Source organism: Syngnathus scovelli, chromosome 10, assembly GCF_024217435.2.
Source record: "Syngnathus scovelli strain Florida chromosome 10, RoL_Ssco_1.2, whole genome shotgun sequence".
Classification (NCBI taxonomy): domain Eukaryota; kingdom Metazoa; phylum Chordata; class Actinopteri; order Syngnathiformes; family Syngnathidae; genus Syngnathus; species Syngnathus scovelli.
The window spans coordinates 2,512,912-2,531,614 of NC_090856.1; the positions used below are offsets into that span (position 1 = coordinate 2,512,912).

The following is an 18,703-nucleotide window of genomic DNA, read 5'->3' on the forward strand; positions in this document are numbered from 1 at the left end:
GACGTGAGCCCAGTTGGTGGACAAAAGTTGTTGTCCCGGGGGCATTATAATCATTTAAGTTACCGCTTGATGTGCCCGGTGATTGGCTGGCGACCAATCCCGGGTGTTCCAAGTCACCGTAATGAGGCCAAACAAATATTTGATGTAAAACAAGCCAGAAGATTTTGTGTTTTGGCGCCGTCCGACTTCATGTTGTGGCTTGATTTTGGGTCAAATCCAAATATCGCGTTTTGATTTTGCCAATTTGCCACAATATTAGCGGAAGTCACGGTGGGAGCTACAAAGGACGCTCTGTGCTGCGACAGAAAACGGGGGCAATGGCGGCTATTATTGCTGAGGGTATAATTAGGATGAGGTAGTGAACAGAGGGTCTGTTTGTGATGCCGGCACATACATTCAGCAAGCTCTTGTTTCACAGGAAGTTTGGCTGCCGCCCAGCCAGGTCACTTCCTGCCGAGGCAGGACTTGTTGGACTCGTTGGACCCGCGCTGAGCCAGAACATGTCCTCTGGTTTTGTCTGCATAAGTCAGCAAGTTCAACATCTTAGGTAACATAAACAAGCTTTCTATAAGGCCTGAGGTTCTCAAAAGTGTGGTGTGATGGCTCCCTCTAGTGGCAGCGGAAAGAATTACAGTAGAGATCAGTTGTGTTTCTCTTTTAAGTTCAATATTTTTGCTTTTAATGGTTTAGAAATGCTTTCAAAACGTTCATCTGTAAACGGTACTCGAAAAGTGTTTTCATTTTTTTCATTCTGTTACTCATTGTTTTGCTGATGAGTGACAGAAATTGCACAGCAGGTGGCGGTATACAACAAAAAAGCTGTAATTAACCAATAAATAAAGAGAATGAGGAAGAAGAGGGGGGAAATGACACAAAGGACAAGAGAGAAGAAAGAATGCTTGTGTTTGGTTTGACAGCTCCTGGATGGATTTACAGACTGGATCCGACTTGGATTGGAGTCTAACCTTGGCCACAATGCAGAAGTTAAAGTAAGTCATTTTAAAACTTTTTGGTTGGAGTTAAAAGCCACCAGTTTGCACCTGCTGTACTGCACCGTTCAAATTGATTGTTTGCAAATAAGAGAATGTTTTGTTTCCCAAGAAAGTTTAACATCTGTTTAGCAGAATTAAAAAAAAGAGTCTTGAGATGAGAAAAGGAAGTTTGGGGGAACATACATGACTTGATGAAAACTGGAGACAGATCAAGCTAACGATTTGTATTAAAGCCACATTTTATTCCATGCCTCAGTTGAATGATAATGTCTGTTAACTGTCTAATAAATAGCAATCGTGTCGGCGGCGTCCATATGTTCCCAGTGAATGGAAAAATTGAAAATATAATAAAAAATAAAAACAGACACTAGAAGTTAAGTTATTGTAAAATTATATTAACAATCAATCTTTCCTCAATTTTAAAATAAAAAAAAGAAGCAAAAAAGGGACAACACAGAGCAGACGTGTAATGTTCACAGGAAAGGAAAAAAAAATATGAACCAAAAAAAAAAACCCTCATCACATTTACAAGACTGCTGCTTGATAAGTTTGTAACGGCGCTGACTCACTCGCGATGACTGTGCCAATATACGGAGTCCAAAATATTATCAATATATTACATTAAAAAATGTGGACAAATTAAAGACCACAGTGGAAAAAAAAAAAAGTTTAAAAGCATGAGTCCACTTGGGGGCAGCACTGGGTCGCATGCTGAGAATGTCTAAGGAAAGCCGGTTGAACATTTATTTTACTAGAAATCCTTTTTTTTTTTGCTACTATGCTACTTTTGGCCTTCCAGTACATAATTACCGTGCTAGACAAGTAACACTTGGACACGACTAGGAAAAAAAAAATACCAGTAAGGCATAGTCGATCCACTGACGCGTTGAATTGTCTATCGAGACCAGCGAGCTTTCTAGTAAATGTTCAAACGGCTTCCCAAATGTGTGTATTCGTTGGGCCACGTCTGGAAGTCAGATTGACTTACTGGGAAAGGTAAGAGCAGTCAAAAAGTAAACGAAAAAAAATCCAAAATTTTTAAAAAAAGGTCTAAAAAATATACCAATATTTGGCAGTTATTTCACCAGTTGAATTTTGATCAGGTTGTTGTCCAAAAATCGATGGAGTCCGAACTACAGTGTTCCCCCACTGATGGCAACATTTCCATTTGGCCTAAGAAAAGCTTGACTTTTCTTGGCACCGAAGCACTACTTATATTCAGCAGGACTTTAGACTCCTCCTCCTTCAATTCAGCATTGCGAGCAAGATGCTACAAAATGGCGTCAAAGCACTACTTGTTCAGATTTCACAGCGCTTTGTGCATGGGCACACAAAAAATGGCAAATTGAACAACTAGTGCTTTTAAAAAATCGGCTGTTTAATCATGATCATATTCTGCGAGATATTGGAGTTAGCTTGACCTCAAAAATCCGTATTGGCTGGGTCTTAGTAGATTTCTGAATAGGTGGGGGAACACTGTATGAGGGGAAAAAAAAAAAAAAAGTGTTCCAAGCAACAAGCTGGGCACGTATGGCGAGCAGCACCCAAAAAAAAAAAAAAGCTCACAATGCACATGTACATGTATGTACACTCTCCAGTGTTTGAAGTGGACCCGATGGGGACAATTCCTGCACAAATTCTGTCTGGGAAAAAAAAAAAGCAAAGCATCGCTCTCTCTTACTGTATCGTCGGGGTTACGTGTCGCCATTTTGTTCCGCTCGAGACATTTTCTTTGCCCGTCTTTCTGACGTGGAGTTTGGATCCCTGATTCTTTGCTGATGCCTCTGATCGAATGGGGGTTCGAATCCTTGGAATGATGGCAAATTACGAAGGGTAAGGCTGGCAAGGGGGAGGGGGGGGAAGAGGAGAGAGACGGGGGAGTCACACGCTCATCGTCATGGTTGGAGAGTACTGCGGAAGAGAGTTAGAAGATCAGTTACCCAAATCCTATTAGACCAGCAAATCACGAACGGGGGGGGCTAAGTGGGTGTGAGCTTACGTTCTCGCTCTGAAACGAGTGGAGGAAGTTCCCACTCAGCTCGCCATCATCCCTCGGGGTCCCCGGAGGATTGCTAATGCCGCTTAAATTGTTTGGAGAATTCTGAGAAGAAAAAAAAATATATATATTGTGTAGATGCACAGGGTTTGGTCACACGGCGAGATTTACCTTGTTCATTCCGTCCAAATCGCCGGAGCCTAAACAGATAAATCTTATTTTAACTTTCTACTTTTTTTTTCTGGTAATATTTTGAAAGTGTGCATTGTGGCAGGCGGTGTTACCTAGTGACCCGTTCATGTGGTGCGGTTCCATCCCAGCCATAGCCCCCAGGGGTCCGTCAGAGCCGGGGCCCATGGGGAACTGAAGCGGAAACACAATGTGTGGGATTGCATGAAGAAAAGCAGCTACAGTTGCGGCTGCAATCTCAACGTAACTTACATTATTTCGATTGCCGGGTCCAGTGTTGATCATGGTGTACAAATTGTCACCAGAATTGTTGGAGTCTGATTTAAAAAAAAGATAAGCATTCATGTTGGCGGTAGTGGAGAATGTAAAATGTTCACCTGCGGGACTGGGCATGATGGGCGTCCCTGGTGGTCCTCCTCCAGATGCTCCCTTCAAAAAAAAACGACATCATTAAACACCGGGAAAAAATTTGTTGGAATATGAGCAAAGATGTCTTCTTACCCCGTACGCGCCGGGAGACGGTGACGAGTAAGGCATCTGAAAGAAACAACAGCCGCCATTACTGACTAGAGAAGGCTAAAGTGTCATCATGGCCGCCGGTTCCGATGACACAAAATGGCGCAATTGCGTTCCAGGCGGGAGCATTAACTCTTCTGTGCGGTTGTGTGTTTACTCACAGAATTAGCATTGTTAGGATTGGGCCACGGCCGACCGGTCCCCGGACCCCTGGAAGGCAAAAGCAATGTTCAACCTGACACTTGCGCTCTGTGTGGAAAATATGAAGTGACGTGAAGGCTCACATGTTGACTCCTGGCATGCCGGGCCCCATGGTGTTGTGTGGGGGCCTCATCCCGCCACCGAAGTTCTGACGAGACATCACGTTGTTTTATTTTGCGTTAGTGCTAGCAAAGAGACAATCTAGCGTTACCTGCGGGCCGGGCCCCATGGGCCCCATTCCTCGAGGGCCGCTCATTCTCTGCATGGGCCCCAAGTTAGGATGACCTGGTGGGAGGAGAGGAGAGGAGACGATGCATTTCTTCACACCTTCACTTGAACGGACTCAACACCCAAATGCGTGCCTCCTTTCTCCCCCTCGGTAGTTAAAAAAGAAATATTTCGAGCGCTGACAGAGGAAATGGGAATGATCTTTACCTTGTGGTCTTGTGGGGTCCATATTAGGCAACATGGGATGCGGGCCGGGTCCTCCCCCTGGTGGCTGCGAAGGATTAATGCATCATGCGAATTATTTTTTTATTTAAATTTACGTCACCTTTATCCATGTTGTTATTGCAGTTATTATCACGTGACAGAAGTCAGCCAACCACCAGGGGGCAACACACTAAGTCTTTATTAAGCAAGGCAAACTAATTTAAACAATACAATAGCATATTTATCCAGTTAAAAAAAAATAAAAATACTCAATTGGTCATTTCAGTGAATGTTCTGTTCTCCCCCCCTCTGTTTGTGTGTTTGACTTCTACCTGGTTTGCCATCCTGATGGGGGGACCTCTCGGGCCGCCGGCGAAGCGTGGCGACATGAAGGACTGCGACACAAACAAGACATCTGCGTGAGATTTCCATTCAAAGCCTAAAGGCTCTTCCTTCCTTCCTCTCCGTTGTGCGAGCAGTGAGCGTCAAAAGAGCGAAAGCGCCACCGAAACGACGGCGGACGGCAAAACAAGGAGGGCCGCAGAGGGAGAGGGAGCGTTACCTGACTGTGGGGTCCCATCATATTGTTAGGGGGAGGAGGCTGAGGGTGAGGAGAGCCCTGGGGACCGGGAGGACCCTGCGGCATTGCACAAAATGATGGCAAAAGAGAGGAAAGGGGGGGGGGGGAGTGAAGAGAGAAAGAGGGGCAAAGACAGAAAAAGAAAAGCAGGGTTACTGCAGGGCAGAGGACAGTTGGAGCGAGAGATGCAAAAAAAAAAAAAAAAAAAAAAAAAGCAAGAACAGAATAAGCTGGCTATCGTGTTCCTGGAAGCTAAGCAGAGAGGAGCAAGCGAGTGAGACGAAGAGGATGTGGGCTGTCTCGCCTGTCAATCAAGGAGAGGAGGAACCTTGCTGCATGCAGCATGTCATCAACGCTAATCAACCCCCAAAAATAACAGCATCAATTAGGCTCCGTGCAATTAGCAGTACACTAACACTTGATGCGAAACTCTGGGAAGAGAAGCAGGCATCCGAGTTTTACACACTTACGGAGGATTCCGGATTGCGTAACCCCTCAAGAGATATTTGGCCTCGTTCCGGTTTTGTTTTCACCCCGAGCCCTCTGTCGTAGGGCTGCATTATTAATGGAATTTAAATTGTGCGCCAATATTTTTGCAAACAGTAGTCAGCCAACCACTAGGGGGCGAACTAGTGCATCAAGGAGTATCGTCACAGCTGCAAATTATGATTGTGCTCAACAGTATTGCAATGGTAAGTTTAAAAATGTGTCGGTAATTTTATTTTTTCAATTTATGACTCGTTCTTTCTAATTTAAAACCAGTTCATTTCATTTACTGTACAGAAAAATTAGAAAGAAAATTTTTACAGATGACTATTTTGGATGGGATTTATTCAAAAGACTTTTTCAGAGTTAATATCGTTGCTTCATTGTGCACAGTTACCCAACGCTTCTCGAGATATTGATCTGACAGTAGGTGCAGCCTACTTCCATTTCTCCATTAAGGGGGAAAATGGCCGCGCCACGCCTTCCTGTTTACAGCACTGGACGGCCCGTGCATACTAAACATCTCTGACGTTTACAAGTTCACCAAGCAGAGTCAAAACAAAGAGCTTGTGCCGTTCCTTCGCTTTTGTGGCAAGTTAGTGACGCTGCTTTCGTAAAAACCCGAGCATAAACCCCTCAATCCTAATTTTAGCAGCAGAGATGTTATGAAAATGAAATCTTGTCGTTCAAAAAGGCTTGGAACGAAATGTTCCCAGAGCTGTTAACTTAATGGACAAGAGGCCAGACTTAAGATGACTCAATATGTGTTCATGCTAATTTGACATTTTGTCAATTATGTGAGCAAGCACGCAGGTACACAAAAAACCGGAATCCTACGTATGAGTCACAAAATTGGATCATCAGTATTGGAGAACAGAGCCTAAGTGATTAAGAATGAATGAATGAATTTTGGGGGGAAATTTTTTTCTGGTATCAGTGAAGCGAGCGTTGCACTGACCTGGAAAAATCCAGGTGGCATGGGTCCTCCTGGCATGCCGTCACCAGGGGGCATCCCTCCCATTACGGGGCTGGGGGCCGCCGCTGCACTCTGAAAACAAACAAATTCATTCCAGTCAGCCATTTTGAACTGAAAAGACGTTTTAGTAGCAATTAAGAGGAACTGAGATTTTAGGTGCCAGTCCGAGCTCGACTTTCTGGTATACGTTTCCTCCATATCATGTGCCTCGCAATAAACGAGATTTGCTATAGTTAAACCGGTCCATGAGGCAAATCCCGATCCCCGATGGAGCGCCTGAGATAAGCATCAGGAGGGACTCGGTGAGTCAGTGGCTCCACAGCCGAGGCAGACCGGAGCGATTTCCTGCGCAAACCGCAGGCCTAATTCACTAATGTGCCATTTGCTTTGGTCACACACACACATACACACTCCTAATTGCCCGCGTCTTTTTCTTCCTTGTAGCGAAGGCAACATGAGATGTGCTAATGCCTCCTAAGCGGTAGCGTTGTTGGGCCTTCCAAAGAAGAGCGACGCAACGGGAGGACTCCATTTTGGATGGCACGGCGACAAGGGAGTGGCTACGACGGCAAGGCTCGGACGTCGCATCAAATATGCAAACGCTGACGGGCGCTAAAGACATTAGTGGTCAAGAGCCGACACACGTATCTACTACCCTCCCTTTTATTATATCGGATGGGCGCAGGCTGCAGCTGCAGGACCACTGTGAAATACCTCAGCCGGGAGAGAAGTGAGGCCAGAAAGAGAAGTGGAGGCCCCGACACCTCCATGATGTGCAAACAAACACGCATTTTGTAGGTCTTTACACTTTGGTGTTATGGGAGAGAGAGAGGGGGCACAAAAATGTTTAAGCGGGCATAGACGGATTTATTTGATTTTTATTTTTGTTACTTGAGGTAAGAGCTAAGTGTGTCACCAGGGGGGCGGAGTCATTGTGACCTAATTAATACCACCTGTGTCTACCTGGAAATGTTCCTTTTGCTTGGCACAGGGAGAGAGAAGGCTGGATGCCAGTATTTGTTGACTGCTAGTTTTTTGTCCAACCTTTTGTTCTTCTTAAATGTAAATTTTGAAGTATAATTGATTGAAGCTTCCATGCAAGATTTTGCATTTCAGACATGCTCCTTTTCTACTCCACTGCAGAGGATAAAGAATATATGCCGGTGAGTATTGCATGAACCAGCTGGAAGAATGTTTTGGGATAAATTGTACTCGCAAGTTTTTGCTCACAGGTCAAAGCAAAACTCCCGTAAGCAGGATCACTTGTATCTCAAAACACCCTATTGTCCCGTAAACATTGAGCTTTGGATCGGAAGTGATTCAGAACACAGATCGAATAAACGGCAGGAGAGAGAAATGTTAGAGACCACCCAATTGCCGGCTCCTGACCAAACCAAGTCTTAACAGCCCCTTTCTTCTTCCCTTAGAATCAACAGCGCAGAGGAAAAAAAGGCCCCATGTTTAGCTTGTAAATGTTTAACCATTACTCAGCGTCGTAAAAGCCGGCCCGGATCCCGACTGGACTTCTCCGGTCCCGCCCCCCGCCCCTTTTCGCCTTGTGCTGGTGGATGGTGGGCATATGCCACGCTGCCGACCCCCCCCCCCTTCCCTTTTGCCAATCTGGCCCTCAACTCCCCTGACAGCCATCAATCAGCCGCCGACGCCATGGCGACGGGGCCCCTCAGGGAGCGCTCGGCATCGCCGGCGTGAGTACACCAGGGCTTTACGAGCGCCGGCGCGCACCAACGCACCTCCCCCACGCAGACAATGGCTACGCTCCAAGCACAAGTACTGTCCACACACACGATAGTCTGAGTCATTATTTGTGATTTTTTAAATCTGATGAATCTATCAATCGACAAAAGTAATCAACAGATGACTCGATTATTAGAATAATTGTTAGTAGCAGCCTTAATTAGACTAATTAACTACTTTGGATTTGCAACACAAAGCAAGTAAATGGACTAAGCACTGTCTTGTAACTAAAAAAAAAAAACTACACAAACTGGGTCACTTGTAAATCAAGGTGCAATCCTCAGTTTGCAAACCGCACGACACAAAGCGAACGGAAGAATGTCGCTTGAGCCAACCTGGCAATCACAAGGCAAGTCGTTATTTAAAGGGCAGTGTGCCGCTGCTGACGCTCGCCGAGCTCCTAGGTCACCGGCAGGACCAGAAGGTCCGTTACCGTGACAACTATCTGCTGAAACCCGCCTCTCCATTTTAGCTAACCCCCCACCCCTCCCGCCCCCTTCCTGCCTGATGAGTCAACCCCCCCTCTCCTCTCCCGAGCGCCGGCGGGCGAGTCGTCGTGTTTTTCTGCTGATGCCGATGAAAGTCTTCTAATTGACACTTGCTTATTTGACCGCCACGATAAAACCTTACAAAACGTATCCCAATAAAAAAAAAAAAAAAACGGGATCCATTTAAAAAGTAACACGCAATCACAAAAGTGTCATTGACCGGGTGTGCGATTCATACATGGTGGATCTAATGGTCGTCTCCTCCTCGCTGCTAATCAATTGAGATGATTCCATTGCGAGTTAATATGCTTCTATGCGTACAGACGGCTCTGACACGCTGACATCAGCATCTTTTTCCCAGAAACCAAATAAGCTCCTCCGTCGGTTGCGTCACCAACAGGGCAAGATTACGGACAGAGTCAGGGAAAAAAAAAAAAAAAGCATTGAGATTTTTTTTGCCATGTAACAATGATCAATAAAGTTTATGGTAACTTTATTTAAAAAAAAAAATCAGCAATTTCAATTAATGAAGCAATCGAGGTCAACTGAGGTCAAGAGCACAACTTGAGCCACAACCGGCCAAGGCTGTTGATCCAGTCTGAACTAGTTTGCCGTCTAACGTACAAGTCATCTTGAGTAAACTCAAAACCGGAGTAATTTTCCACATGACCAATCAAGGAATTTGAGTTATTTAAAAAACAGAAAATGGAATTCCGTGCTGGGCGATGCAATATGAACGCCACAGCACATGAAGAGACTACTCACATAGTCGTGGAAGGCTTTGGCTTCACTGGAGTGGTCACATGTTTCTCTCCTCTCCGGCGCAGCGCAGTACAAGTCCCAGAATACACTGAGGACGACACGTGTTGACGTGAGAAAAACATCAACGCGTAAACAATCCCCGGCCGGAAGTGTTTACACGGGCAGACGAGATCATCGGCGCTTACCACCACCAGGAATGCAGAAATCCGGGGGGTTCTCCGAGTGTTATGTTCTTCTCCCATCGTATCTGGGGAGAATGTTTGGAACTTTAAAACACTTTATATTAAATGATGGAAAAATTATTATCAGTATTAGGTCGATACCAGTTTTATTTGAAGGTATCGGGTACTTGTGGGGGTTGCCGATACTTCCACAGATACTACTTAAGGCCCCCCCCCCCTCTAAAAAAGTCATCATCACCAGTAGTCAGCGCTATACTGCGACAATTTGACACATTAGCTAATTGTCATCTGCAGGTACTCTGTATTGGTGAGTACTTCCGAATATTTATATCAGTCTGAAAATGTGAGTCAGTCAGAAAGTGCAAGATTGAAAATATCCACCAAGGGCACCTACCTCTGACAAAAATGTCTGTGCAGACTTTTGTGCTCCTATGTGAAGCAAATACTCATAAACGTAGAGAGCTAACCTGTGGGAAACAAACCAGATTTTTAATTCAAGCTATAAAAAAATATATATTTGTAAGGCAGTCATTCTCCGACATCACTACACTACTGCACACTTGCATTATTTTACTAGTGAGGACAAAGAGCTTACTAGTTCATGGAAATTGACATTGAATAAATGCTTAACCAGCTTTGTTAGTATTAGTGAAGCAGAGTAGTTTACTAGCAAGGTTTTATTGCATAGTAGTAAACCCAAAATTGCACTAGTATCGGGTAAAAAAAGAAAAAACACCTTGCTGGCAAGACACGCGCTTTTCTAGTTTTCCCAAGTCGTTCTACTAGTGCACTGAATTGTCGTACTAGTAAGTAGTTAACTAGTTATTACACGACTGGCAATCACTAATACAAATCCTCAAACGTCTTCCCATACTCGTGCAGGCCTTGTGAACAATGGCTGCCAAGCAAGGCTGTGGCACAAACACTTGCATGGGGCTCCGAACACAAAGTGTGGCGGAGGGGAGAGCAACAGTATATCGTGCAGAAATGACACAAAACGTCCGCAAGGAAGGCTTGACGAGAAGGCAAACGATCGAAAGCAAGCTTGGAAAGAGCTCCGCACGTAAAACAAGATAGTGTGCAGCCAGGCGATGTTATTGTTTTCTACCTTTCGATTCGAGCCAAAATGTCACACTAGTGCTCGTTATTCAAGTCGCTATTTACAGGCGGAATATATGGTTGGAAAATTAAATTGGGACAAAGGGGGATTTTTTTTTTTTTTTTTTTAAATAGGCGGCGATAGACAAGGCGGTTCATTCAATTCTATTCTCGGTAGCAGGAAATCGCCTCTTGCTAGCCTGTCCAGCGAACAACAGGCAAGTTGCGAGGGGAGGAAAAAAAAAAAAGACGGCACATTCGTCACTATTTCTCGCCTTACTTTTCTCGTGCTTGGACGTCCGACGGCACTGGGGTTCCTTTGCCTTTTGGGAACATTGTTTCTTGTGGTAGAACAGTCGGCTTTCTTGCTTATTTTTGGTTGTTTTTTTCCCCCCTTGCCACTCTATTTCATCTGTCGGTTCATCGCGACCCTCTCACACTCCAACCGCACTACACTGGTCCTCCTCGCTCGATAACTCAACCGAGCTTGGTCCATGCAGGGGGCGGAGACAAAGGCGGGGCTAGCGGTTTGATTGATAGCCTAGTCAGCCAATAAGCGTGTGGGACTTTATTTAAGGTGGACCTCATCGTGCGCACTGTTTATTATTGAGCTGATAATTGCGTAAAACAGTTTTTGTTTAATACATTAATTAATTTCACTTAATTGAAAAGTACAACCTCACATTTTTGTAAAGATTCAATTACTGTAAAATACTTGGCTACGTTGCAATGCAAAGTATTCACTTGTATTATAGAATTTACTGCCCTTTCAAAATGAGCCAGAAACAGACAATTAAAATGTGCAAGTGTAAATAATGAGTGAATATAAATTCCGCCTTAAAACTTGCAGCGCGCTCTTCCAGTTTTATCCCTCCCTCTTTTCTCCTTCCCAGCTCGCTCTCTCTCCCCCTCCTGTGGCGAGCGTGTTGTAACATTATTTCGGGTGTGTGTTGTTATTTAAGAATGGGGAAATGGAGCAAGAAACCCCCTTCCGGGTTGCCGTCTTTCCCACTCGGTTTTCCGCCATTTGAAGGACTGTCAACTCGTCTTTGAAACCCGGAGTCCCTTTTTTCAACCGGTAAGTTACTTTTTGCGATCTTTAAAGTTCGGCAAACTCTTTTCTTTTCTTCTTGGATCACACAGACAAGCTTCAAATGTTTACGCCAGCGTTGTTTAGCCCGTATTACACCTGAATTAAGATGAAAGGTCATTGCAAGGATAAAGCCAAATGCAGGACCTCTTTTTGCAACTAATGTCATGTGCAGTTTGTTTGTAGCATTTTGGTTGTTGCAATTTTGTAAAACGACTTAATACAAGTGCCAACCTGCAAATGAGAGCTCAAGAGTGAAGCGACCTGCAGTGAAGTTAGGTTTAAGGGTGTGCACACTTATGCAAAAACATCATTTCCGTTTTTTTTCCCCGTCTTGAAAGTCAATGCTGCAATTGACTCGCAGCCACGTCGCGTGTTTCCCGTCTGCACAGCGTGGGTGAGCGATGACGTCGGAGGAGGCCAAATGCGCTGGCGCATCGGTGGAGATCGGCGAGGGCTACAGGAACCCCACCGAAGTCACCATGAGTCAGATTGTGCTGCCCTGTCACTCCAATCACCGCAGCGAACTGAGCGCCGGACAGCTGCTCAAGTGGATGGACTCCACGGCCTGCTTGTCAGGTGATCAAATCGAAATCGAGGATAAAGCTGATAAGACAATGACCAAATGTAACCTATCTATAGAGGTAACCTCGTGGTTTGTTTCTTTGTTATTGTACTTTGTACTGCTCCTTCCTAGTATTATCAGGGCATAGTGGATCTCAAAATGCAACATGACCTAAGTCGAACTCTAATTCACAAACATAACCATGCAGGAAATTGCACAGAAAGTGAATGAATGGAGTTGGAAAAAGTTTCATACATGTTTAATGTACCACCTATTAATGCCCCCCCCATGAATAACTAACTAAATAAATAAATAAATATTGCATTCTACTACATTGCAATGTGGATTTTTTTGCGATTACAGCCGAGAGACACGCAGGCTGCTCCTGCGTCACGGCGTCTGTCGATGACATCCACTTTGAACACACCATAGGGTAAGAACCGAATCAACGCCGGCCATTGGGCTTGGTAATTTTTTTTCATGCTCCCAAGATAAGATAAGCGGCCTATCCTATGTTGATGCCATCATCACCCCTTTGTGTTGATTGTAAGCTTGTTTGTGTTGCAGTGTGGGAAATGTAGTCACCATCGTAGCCAAGGTCAACCGAGCCTTCACATCCAGTATGGAGGTAGGTGCTCCTTACTGATTTTACCATTAAAAATATTCAAGTTCATCCCTTTCTTATTTCCCGTTTAGGTTGGCATCATGGTGACATGCGAGGACCTCTACACTGACACTCACTGGAGGGTTTGTCAAGCCTGTGCCACTTTTGTGGCCAGGAGAAGGGAAACGGGAAAGGTAGGAACAAAATTCCCATGCGATGAAAACATTTTTGGAGAACCCCCTAATGGGTGTCCCAATACTTTTGTCCACCACAGGTGCAACTGAAGCAGCTGACCCCTCAAACACAAATGGAGCAGATGGAGTACAGCCTGGCAGCAGAGAGAAGGAGGATGAGGCTCATCCATGCCGAGATCATCACAGACCTGCTGAGCAGCAGCACGGCGCAGCTCGGTATTAAATCCCGCCCCCCAGATTTGTTTCGATCCGCGTCACACAACGCCAATGAATGCAGGCGAATGCCAAGAGTATCAAGACGCCGTGCCGGCCGAGCGTACCCGAGTGGAGAGCGTGGAGCTGGTGCTGCCGCCCCACGCCAACCACCAAGTCAGCACCTTCGGGGGCCAGATCATGGCTTGGATGGAGAATGTAGCCACCATTTCGGCAAGGTATGGGAGGGAGTAAAGAGGCCAAGCGTGCTTGCTTCAAGCTGTTTGTTACTCCATGGGCAGCTGAATGTGACCAATAAATCACTGCAAAGGAATTTATTGTCTCTCTCCTTGTCATTATAGTCGCTTGTGTAATGCCCATCCCACCTTGAGGAGCATCGACATGTTCCATTTCCGTGGCCCGTCCCACATCGGCGACCGACTGGTACTGAAGTCAATTGTGAACAACGCTTTCAAGCACAGGTCAGTCTTTAGCCATAATAATATAACAATAAACCGTCACGAAGAAAGCCTCCTATGTCGATCGTGATTAGAAGAGGGTGTGCACACTTTTGCAACACCGTTAATTTGATGTTGCAGCATGGAAGTGGGAGTGTGCGCTGAAGCTTACCAGGGTGGAGAACCTCAGCGTCATATCAATAGTGCCTTTATGATCTTCGAAGTCCTGGATGCTAATCGGAAAGCGTGCACGCTACCTCGGATAAGACCCGAGCCTGTGGTGAGTCAGCCATGTTGTTTGTACTCGAAGCGATTCAGCCAAAGAAATAAAGACTGTTGGGATAATTATAAATCAAATTTTTGTTTTTGTTTTACAGGACGGTAAACGACGTTATCAAGAAGCTATTGCCAGAAAGAAGATCCGTCTCGATAGGTGAGTGGAAGTAGCTGAGGTAGTTTTCTCAGCTCTTGAATGCTCAGGTTTACAAAAACACATGACGCTCCTTTATGAAAATTTAGATTACATTTCAATTTGCTTCAAATGAGAAGTAACACTGTGCATAGCGTTTGTGTCGTGCAGCGGAATCTTTTGTTCCTCGTCCTCAGCATGTGACATAGAATGTTAGTGCTGAGGCCAGCTGGTCGGGTATAATACGCCAATTGTTTCCAGCTTTCCTTCTAATCTCATTTTTATTCAGCCCAACATCGGACCCACTCCAAGAATGTTTTCCTATTGCTTTTGTTTTTTTCTTTCTAGAGTAAATGCTTGCTTGTGTGTGCAGGAAATACATCATCTCCTGCAAGCAAAATGAAGTGCCTCTGTCCGTACCCTGGGATCCAAGCAACCAGGTATGAGTCATTCCGAAGACGCAATTCCACATGTCGGCACTCGAGCGAATAAAATGAGTTTGACAACCCTGTTTGGCTTTCCTCGGTCAGATGTACTTGAGCTACAATAACGTCTCCGCTCTGAAATTGATGGACACCGTAAACAACTGGGTGTTGACCTCGGAAAAAAACAAAGTGAGGACTAACTCTTAACGCTTAACCCTCATCGGCCATTTTTGACCTTTTGTTTCCTCCATTGATTGCTATTCATAGGTCAGACTGTACACGTTGGAGGAGAACCAGACGCTGTGCTTCAAAGTGGAGATGAACGTGACCGTGTCCGCCGAGCAGACCTTCCACCTTCTCTCGGACCTCGGGAGGAGAAAAGAATGGGACCGCCATTATCAGTCAGTCACTTGTTGAAAGCGAGCGATGTCATCTTAATGTTTCATCGTTAACCACATGTTGGGATTTCCCGCAAGGGCGTGCGAGGTGATCACGCAGGCGGACGAGGACGACACCATATATCGCGTCAGGACGCCCTCCACCCGAAAAGGGGGCAAAGGTCAGGATTTTATCTTGCTGGCATCTTGTCGGAAACCATGTGATGTCAGGTATGTTGTGACACGGTGTGCTAAAGTTTGAACAGCGCTGAGCTGAGAGTTTTGATCCTCGTAGGGATCCCTATCTGATCGCGTTGCGATCCGTCACGCTGCCCACTCACCCGCCAACTGCGGACTACGACAGAGGAGAGGTTCTCTGCGCCGGATTTACAATCTTGGAGGAGTCCAGCGCTGTCACTAAGGTTCTACATTTGCTAACATTTTGCTCGCCGCCATTTTGTTTATTTTGATTTGTGTAGAAAAACAAAGTGCTGAGAAATAATCTGTTTTCTTTCAGGTCACCTACTACAATCAGGCCACACCAGGAGTTCTTCCCTACATCTCAACAGACATTGCCGGACTGTCCTCGTCTTTTTACAGCGCTTTTTCCGCCTGTAGTGATTTCCTTGAGGCCAACAAGGACCGCTTGGCCGCATCAACTCCGCAGGTCACAAATGCAGCAGATCCTCTGCGAAAGGAACCGTAGTATTCTCTCTTGCATTCATATTATGGGCATTAGTGCCAAGGAAATACCGTGTGTCATCAAACCTCGTTTCAAGGGCATAGGATAAACAGTTATTGCGCAAGATTGCACAAGGATGCCTTTTATAGCTTTAACGGAACTGTCTGGAAAATGAAATTGTGCAATAATTATTAATCTAGTGGATTATGTTTTCCTATTTCATTTCTTGTTTCTGACAATTAGTGTAATTATCACTTGTGATTGGTACTGGTTAATGTTGAGTTTGAGCATGACATGGCGATATAACAGAACATAGCCAAGTAGCAACAATAATAAATGTTTTAAAAATATTAAACAAGATATATTGTTGATATTTTTTCAGTTGTGTACTCCAGAGGAATGCTGACAATAAATTGAGAGAAAAAAACATTTTGGTATATAAACAGAAGTCACAAATGAAGGTATAATCTGTTTTTGTTTTTTGTTTAAAGTTTTTGTATTGTGATTCTATCGACTCTGTAACACTGTCAATGCATAAAATAGTAAAAAAATCATAAATAATTTTACGTAGGAAATTTATTTGATTAAAAATGAATTTTAAATCTCGCGGTGTAGCACGGTCATGTGACCAAAAACCCGGAAGTGAAACAGGAAGTGATTTCGCGCCGCAGTCACGGCTAGATTTCAAGACGTACAAGAGATGGACTCGGGAGCAAACATCAATAAAAATTGCGTCCAAAAGTTACAAATGGCAACCAAAGAAAAACTGAGAAAATTCGACAGTTTACGTGGTAGGTTTTTTAGTAGTTTCCAAGTCATGTATTGGATTTAGGCTGTCAAAATTTAGTTTGCCAAGTTGTTTGTGTTACTCTGATCCGCCATGATGGTTTTTATTTACATTGTTTCACACTATTTTGTGTAGTGAAAAATAAAAGTGCCTTGTGGTGTGCCTAAAGGTCGAGAGGTTGCGTGCGGTGAGTTTTGGGATGCGGTGGTCGTGACAGCCGCGGATGAGAGGCAAAAAGATGCTTACGAGCTTCAGATAAAGGAAAAAGTAGACAGGAAAGAGCTTCCATTTGGAGTCCACTACAAAGTCTTCTCGGATCCACCTGGATATAAAATAGGTGAGTGTGCTCAGTTACTATGAATAACTATAAATGTTGGGCAGGCTTTCCAGTATAAATTATTTTGATTTGCTTTGTGTACTAAATGAACAAATATTTATGCATTCCAGGCAATGGCGGCTCTACTTTATATGCTCTGCAGCATCTCAGTGACATCTTTGGCAAGACTCTTTCCAGGATGAGAGTCATCATGATCCATGCAGGTTGGCGCTCAATCTAGTGTTGGACGAAACAGGAATTTATTTTAATTCTTAACTGTTCACCCAGGTGGCTCGAGTCAGCGCTTGCCCAGTGCCAGCGCTCTCGGGAAGATCTTCACCGCCGTGCCGCTTGGTGACCCCCTCTACCAGATGCTGGAGCTCAAACTAGCCATGTATGTGGATTTCCCCAATCACATGAAGCCCGGCGTGCTGGTGACCTGCGCGGACGACATCGAGCTCTACAGTATCGCCGAGGGTGAGCGTGTTGCATTGGACAAACCCGGCTTCACCGCTTTAGCCCACCCCTCACCGCTTTCCATCGGCACCACCCACGGCGTGTTTGTTTTGAAGCCGAGCGAGGACGCCGAATGGTCGGAAATGGAGAAGAAAACCTGCCTGCACTTTCTTCACAAACCAAGCATCGAGACGATGCGGGACACGGGCGCCGTTTTTCAAAGGAAAAGCGATTGTTTTCCTCTTTCTGATGCTGAGTTTGTCTACACGGACAGTACCTACTATGTGGACTTTGATACCTCACAGCGTCTCCTCGGTATTTTGAAAGAGGTAGCACCGCTGGAGTGCGAGATCGACGCCTACGGCGATTTCCTCCAAGCGTTAGGCCCCCTGGCTTCGATAGAATACACCCGCAACACGGCCAATGTCACCAAAGAGGACGACGGTTTGGTAGAAATCCGCCAGAAGATTTTCCATCTCCTGCGGGGAACGCCACTCAACGTGGTCCTCCTGAATAACTCCAAGTTTTATCACTTGGGGACCACAAGGGAGTACCTCTTCCACCTCACCGGGGATGACGCCCTGAGGAGCGAGCTGGGTGTCTTATCTTCTGCGTTCAGCGTGCGACCTGATCTGAAGACCGATGCGACCTCCTGCGTGATGCATAGCGTCCTGAAACCGAATTGCTCTGTGGGGGCCGGATCCGTGGTGGAGTACTCCAGACTGGGCGAGGGGGTGTCCGTGGGTCGGGATTCGGTGCTCAGCAGCTGCTGGGTCAATCCCGGTTCTTCTGTGCCTGATGGGGTCTTCATGCATTCGCTCTGCGTGACCCAGCTAAACAGAACCGGCTTCGTAACCGTCGCCTTTGGAATAGACGACAACTTAAAACGCTGCGTGAAAGCTTCCGCGTCTTTGGACTCGTTGACTCTTTTTGGCGTGACTCTAGAAGCCTGTGTGACCTTTTGGGGACTGGACTGCCACGACCTAAGGTTCTCCGGTGATGTGTCCAGTTTGTGGACCGCTTGTTTGTTTCCAGTTTGTGAGGACCAAGAATGCTCGTTCTCCGTGTCGCTCAGCATGTTGCAAGCGGTTCTGGGCAGATGTGCTTTCACCTTACCTAAAGATCTCAAATTAATATCCATGCATGAAGCTCTGCAGTGTAAGAACCTGAAGGAGATGCTGAACTTTAGGAAGGGACTCTATCATGACATCACACAAAGATCTTGAAGCTGATAGGCACGTTTCACCCTAATCTTTATCTGACCTCTGTCGCCATCTACTGGGATATGTTTGTCATTGCAGTGATTTACGAATCTGAATTTCACAGAAAAAGACTGGAGTCGCTTTTCAATGGGCTTCTTTCCCGGCCCGAGGAAAACAATGATTCTGCTTATCTTGTATGTTTCCCATCATGAATTAAACCTCCCCCACGGGAATTTAACATCCTTGTGTCGTGGAGGACATATGTCACACGTGCACAGACACGCGCTCACGTG

General features: G+C 45.4%; 3 protein-coding genes and 1 long non-coding RNA gene across 7 annotated transcripts; 3 read left to right on the forward strand and 1 right to left on the reverse strand.

Annotated features, from left to right (window-relative positions):
- Positions 1–1,213: 1,213 nt before the first annotated feature.
- Positions 1,214–11,142, reverse strand: ssbp3b (single stranded DNA binding protein 3b). 2 transcript variants are annotated; one of them, XM_049723323.2, is made up of 18 exons: positions 10,934–11,142; positions 9,950–10,022; positions 9,559–9,620; positions 9,377–9,461; positions 6,351–6,440; positions 4,889–4,963; positions 4,659–4,721; positions 4,330–4,393; positions 4,106–4,179; positions 3,978–4,042; positions 3,855–3,903; positions 3,679–3,714; positions 3,555–3,606; positions 3,430–3,494; positions 3,273–3,351; positions 3,160–3,188; positions 2,992–3,093; positions 1,214–2,903 (listed from the first exon to the last, which is right to left on the reverse strand). In XM_049723323.2, the coding sequence occupies exons 1-18, from the start codon at positions 10,987–10,989 to the stop codon at positions 2,874–2,876; spliced, it is 1,149 nt and encodes a 382-aa protein (XP_049579280.1). In that variant the 5' UTR covers positions 10,990–11,142; the 3' UTR covers positions 1,214–2,873. The 2 variants fall into 2 exon arrangements, with proteins under 2 accessions (XP_049579280.1, XP_049579289.1); XM_049723332.2 differs by lacking the exon at positions 4,889–4,963 and having other exon boundaries at positions 10,934–11,141.
- LOC125970894 (uncharacterized) lies at positions 7,456–9,675 on the forward strand. The gene is made up of 2 exons (XR_007482289.1): positions 7,456–7,531; positions 7,796–9,675. It is a non-coding gene; the product is annotated as an uncharacterized lncRNA (long non-coding RNA).
- Positions 11,143–11,561: 419 nt separating the features above from the next.
- Positions 11,562–15,982, forward strand: acot11b (acyl-CoA thioesterase 11b). 3 transcript variants are annotated; one of them, XM_049723198.2, is made up of 16 exons: positions 11,562–11,731; positions 12,085–12,322; positions 12,672–12,741; positions 12,876–12,936; positions 13,005–13,106; positions 13,187–13,322; positions 13,384–13,537; positions 13,661–13,780; positions 13,898–14,036; positions 14,134–14,189; positions 14,539–14,605; positions 14,696–14,779; positions 14,858–14,991; positions 15,067–15,198; positions 15,263–15,389; positions 15,485–15,982. In XM_049723198.2, exons 2-16 carry the CDS (start codon positions 12,148–12,150, stop codon positions 15,671–15,673), a joined length of 1,746 nt encoding a protein of 581 aa, XP_049579155.1. In that variant the 5' UTR covers positions 11,562–11,731; positions 12,085–12,147; the 3' UTR covers positions 15,674–15,982. The 3 variants fall into 3 exon arrangements, with proteins under 3 accessions (XP_049579155.1, XP_049579149.1, XP_049579140.1); XM_049723192.2 differs by having other exon boundaries at positions 12,108–12,322; XM_049723183.2 differs by having other exon boundaries at positions 12,136–12,322.
- A 139-nt stretch (positions 15,983–16,121) lies between these two features.
- fpgt (fucose-1-phosphate guanylyltransferase) lies at positions 16,122–18,652 on the forward strand. Its single transcript, XM_049723209.1, has 4 exons — positions 16,122–16,440; positions 16,606–16,773; positions 16,884–16,976; positions 17,041–18,652. Exons 1-4 carry the CDS (start codon positions 16,350–16,352, stop codon positions 18,432–18,434), a joined length of 1,746 nt encoding a protein of 581 aa, XP_049579166.1. The 5' UTR covers positions 16,122–16,349; the 3' UTR covers positions 18,435–18,652.
- The last annotated feature ends 51 nt before the right edge of the window (positions 18,653–18,703 follow it).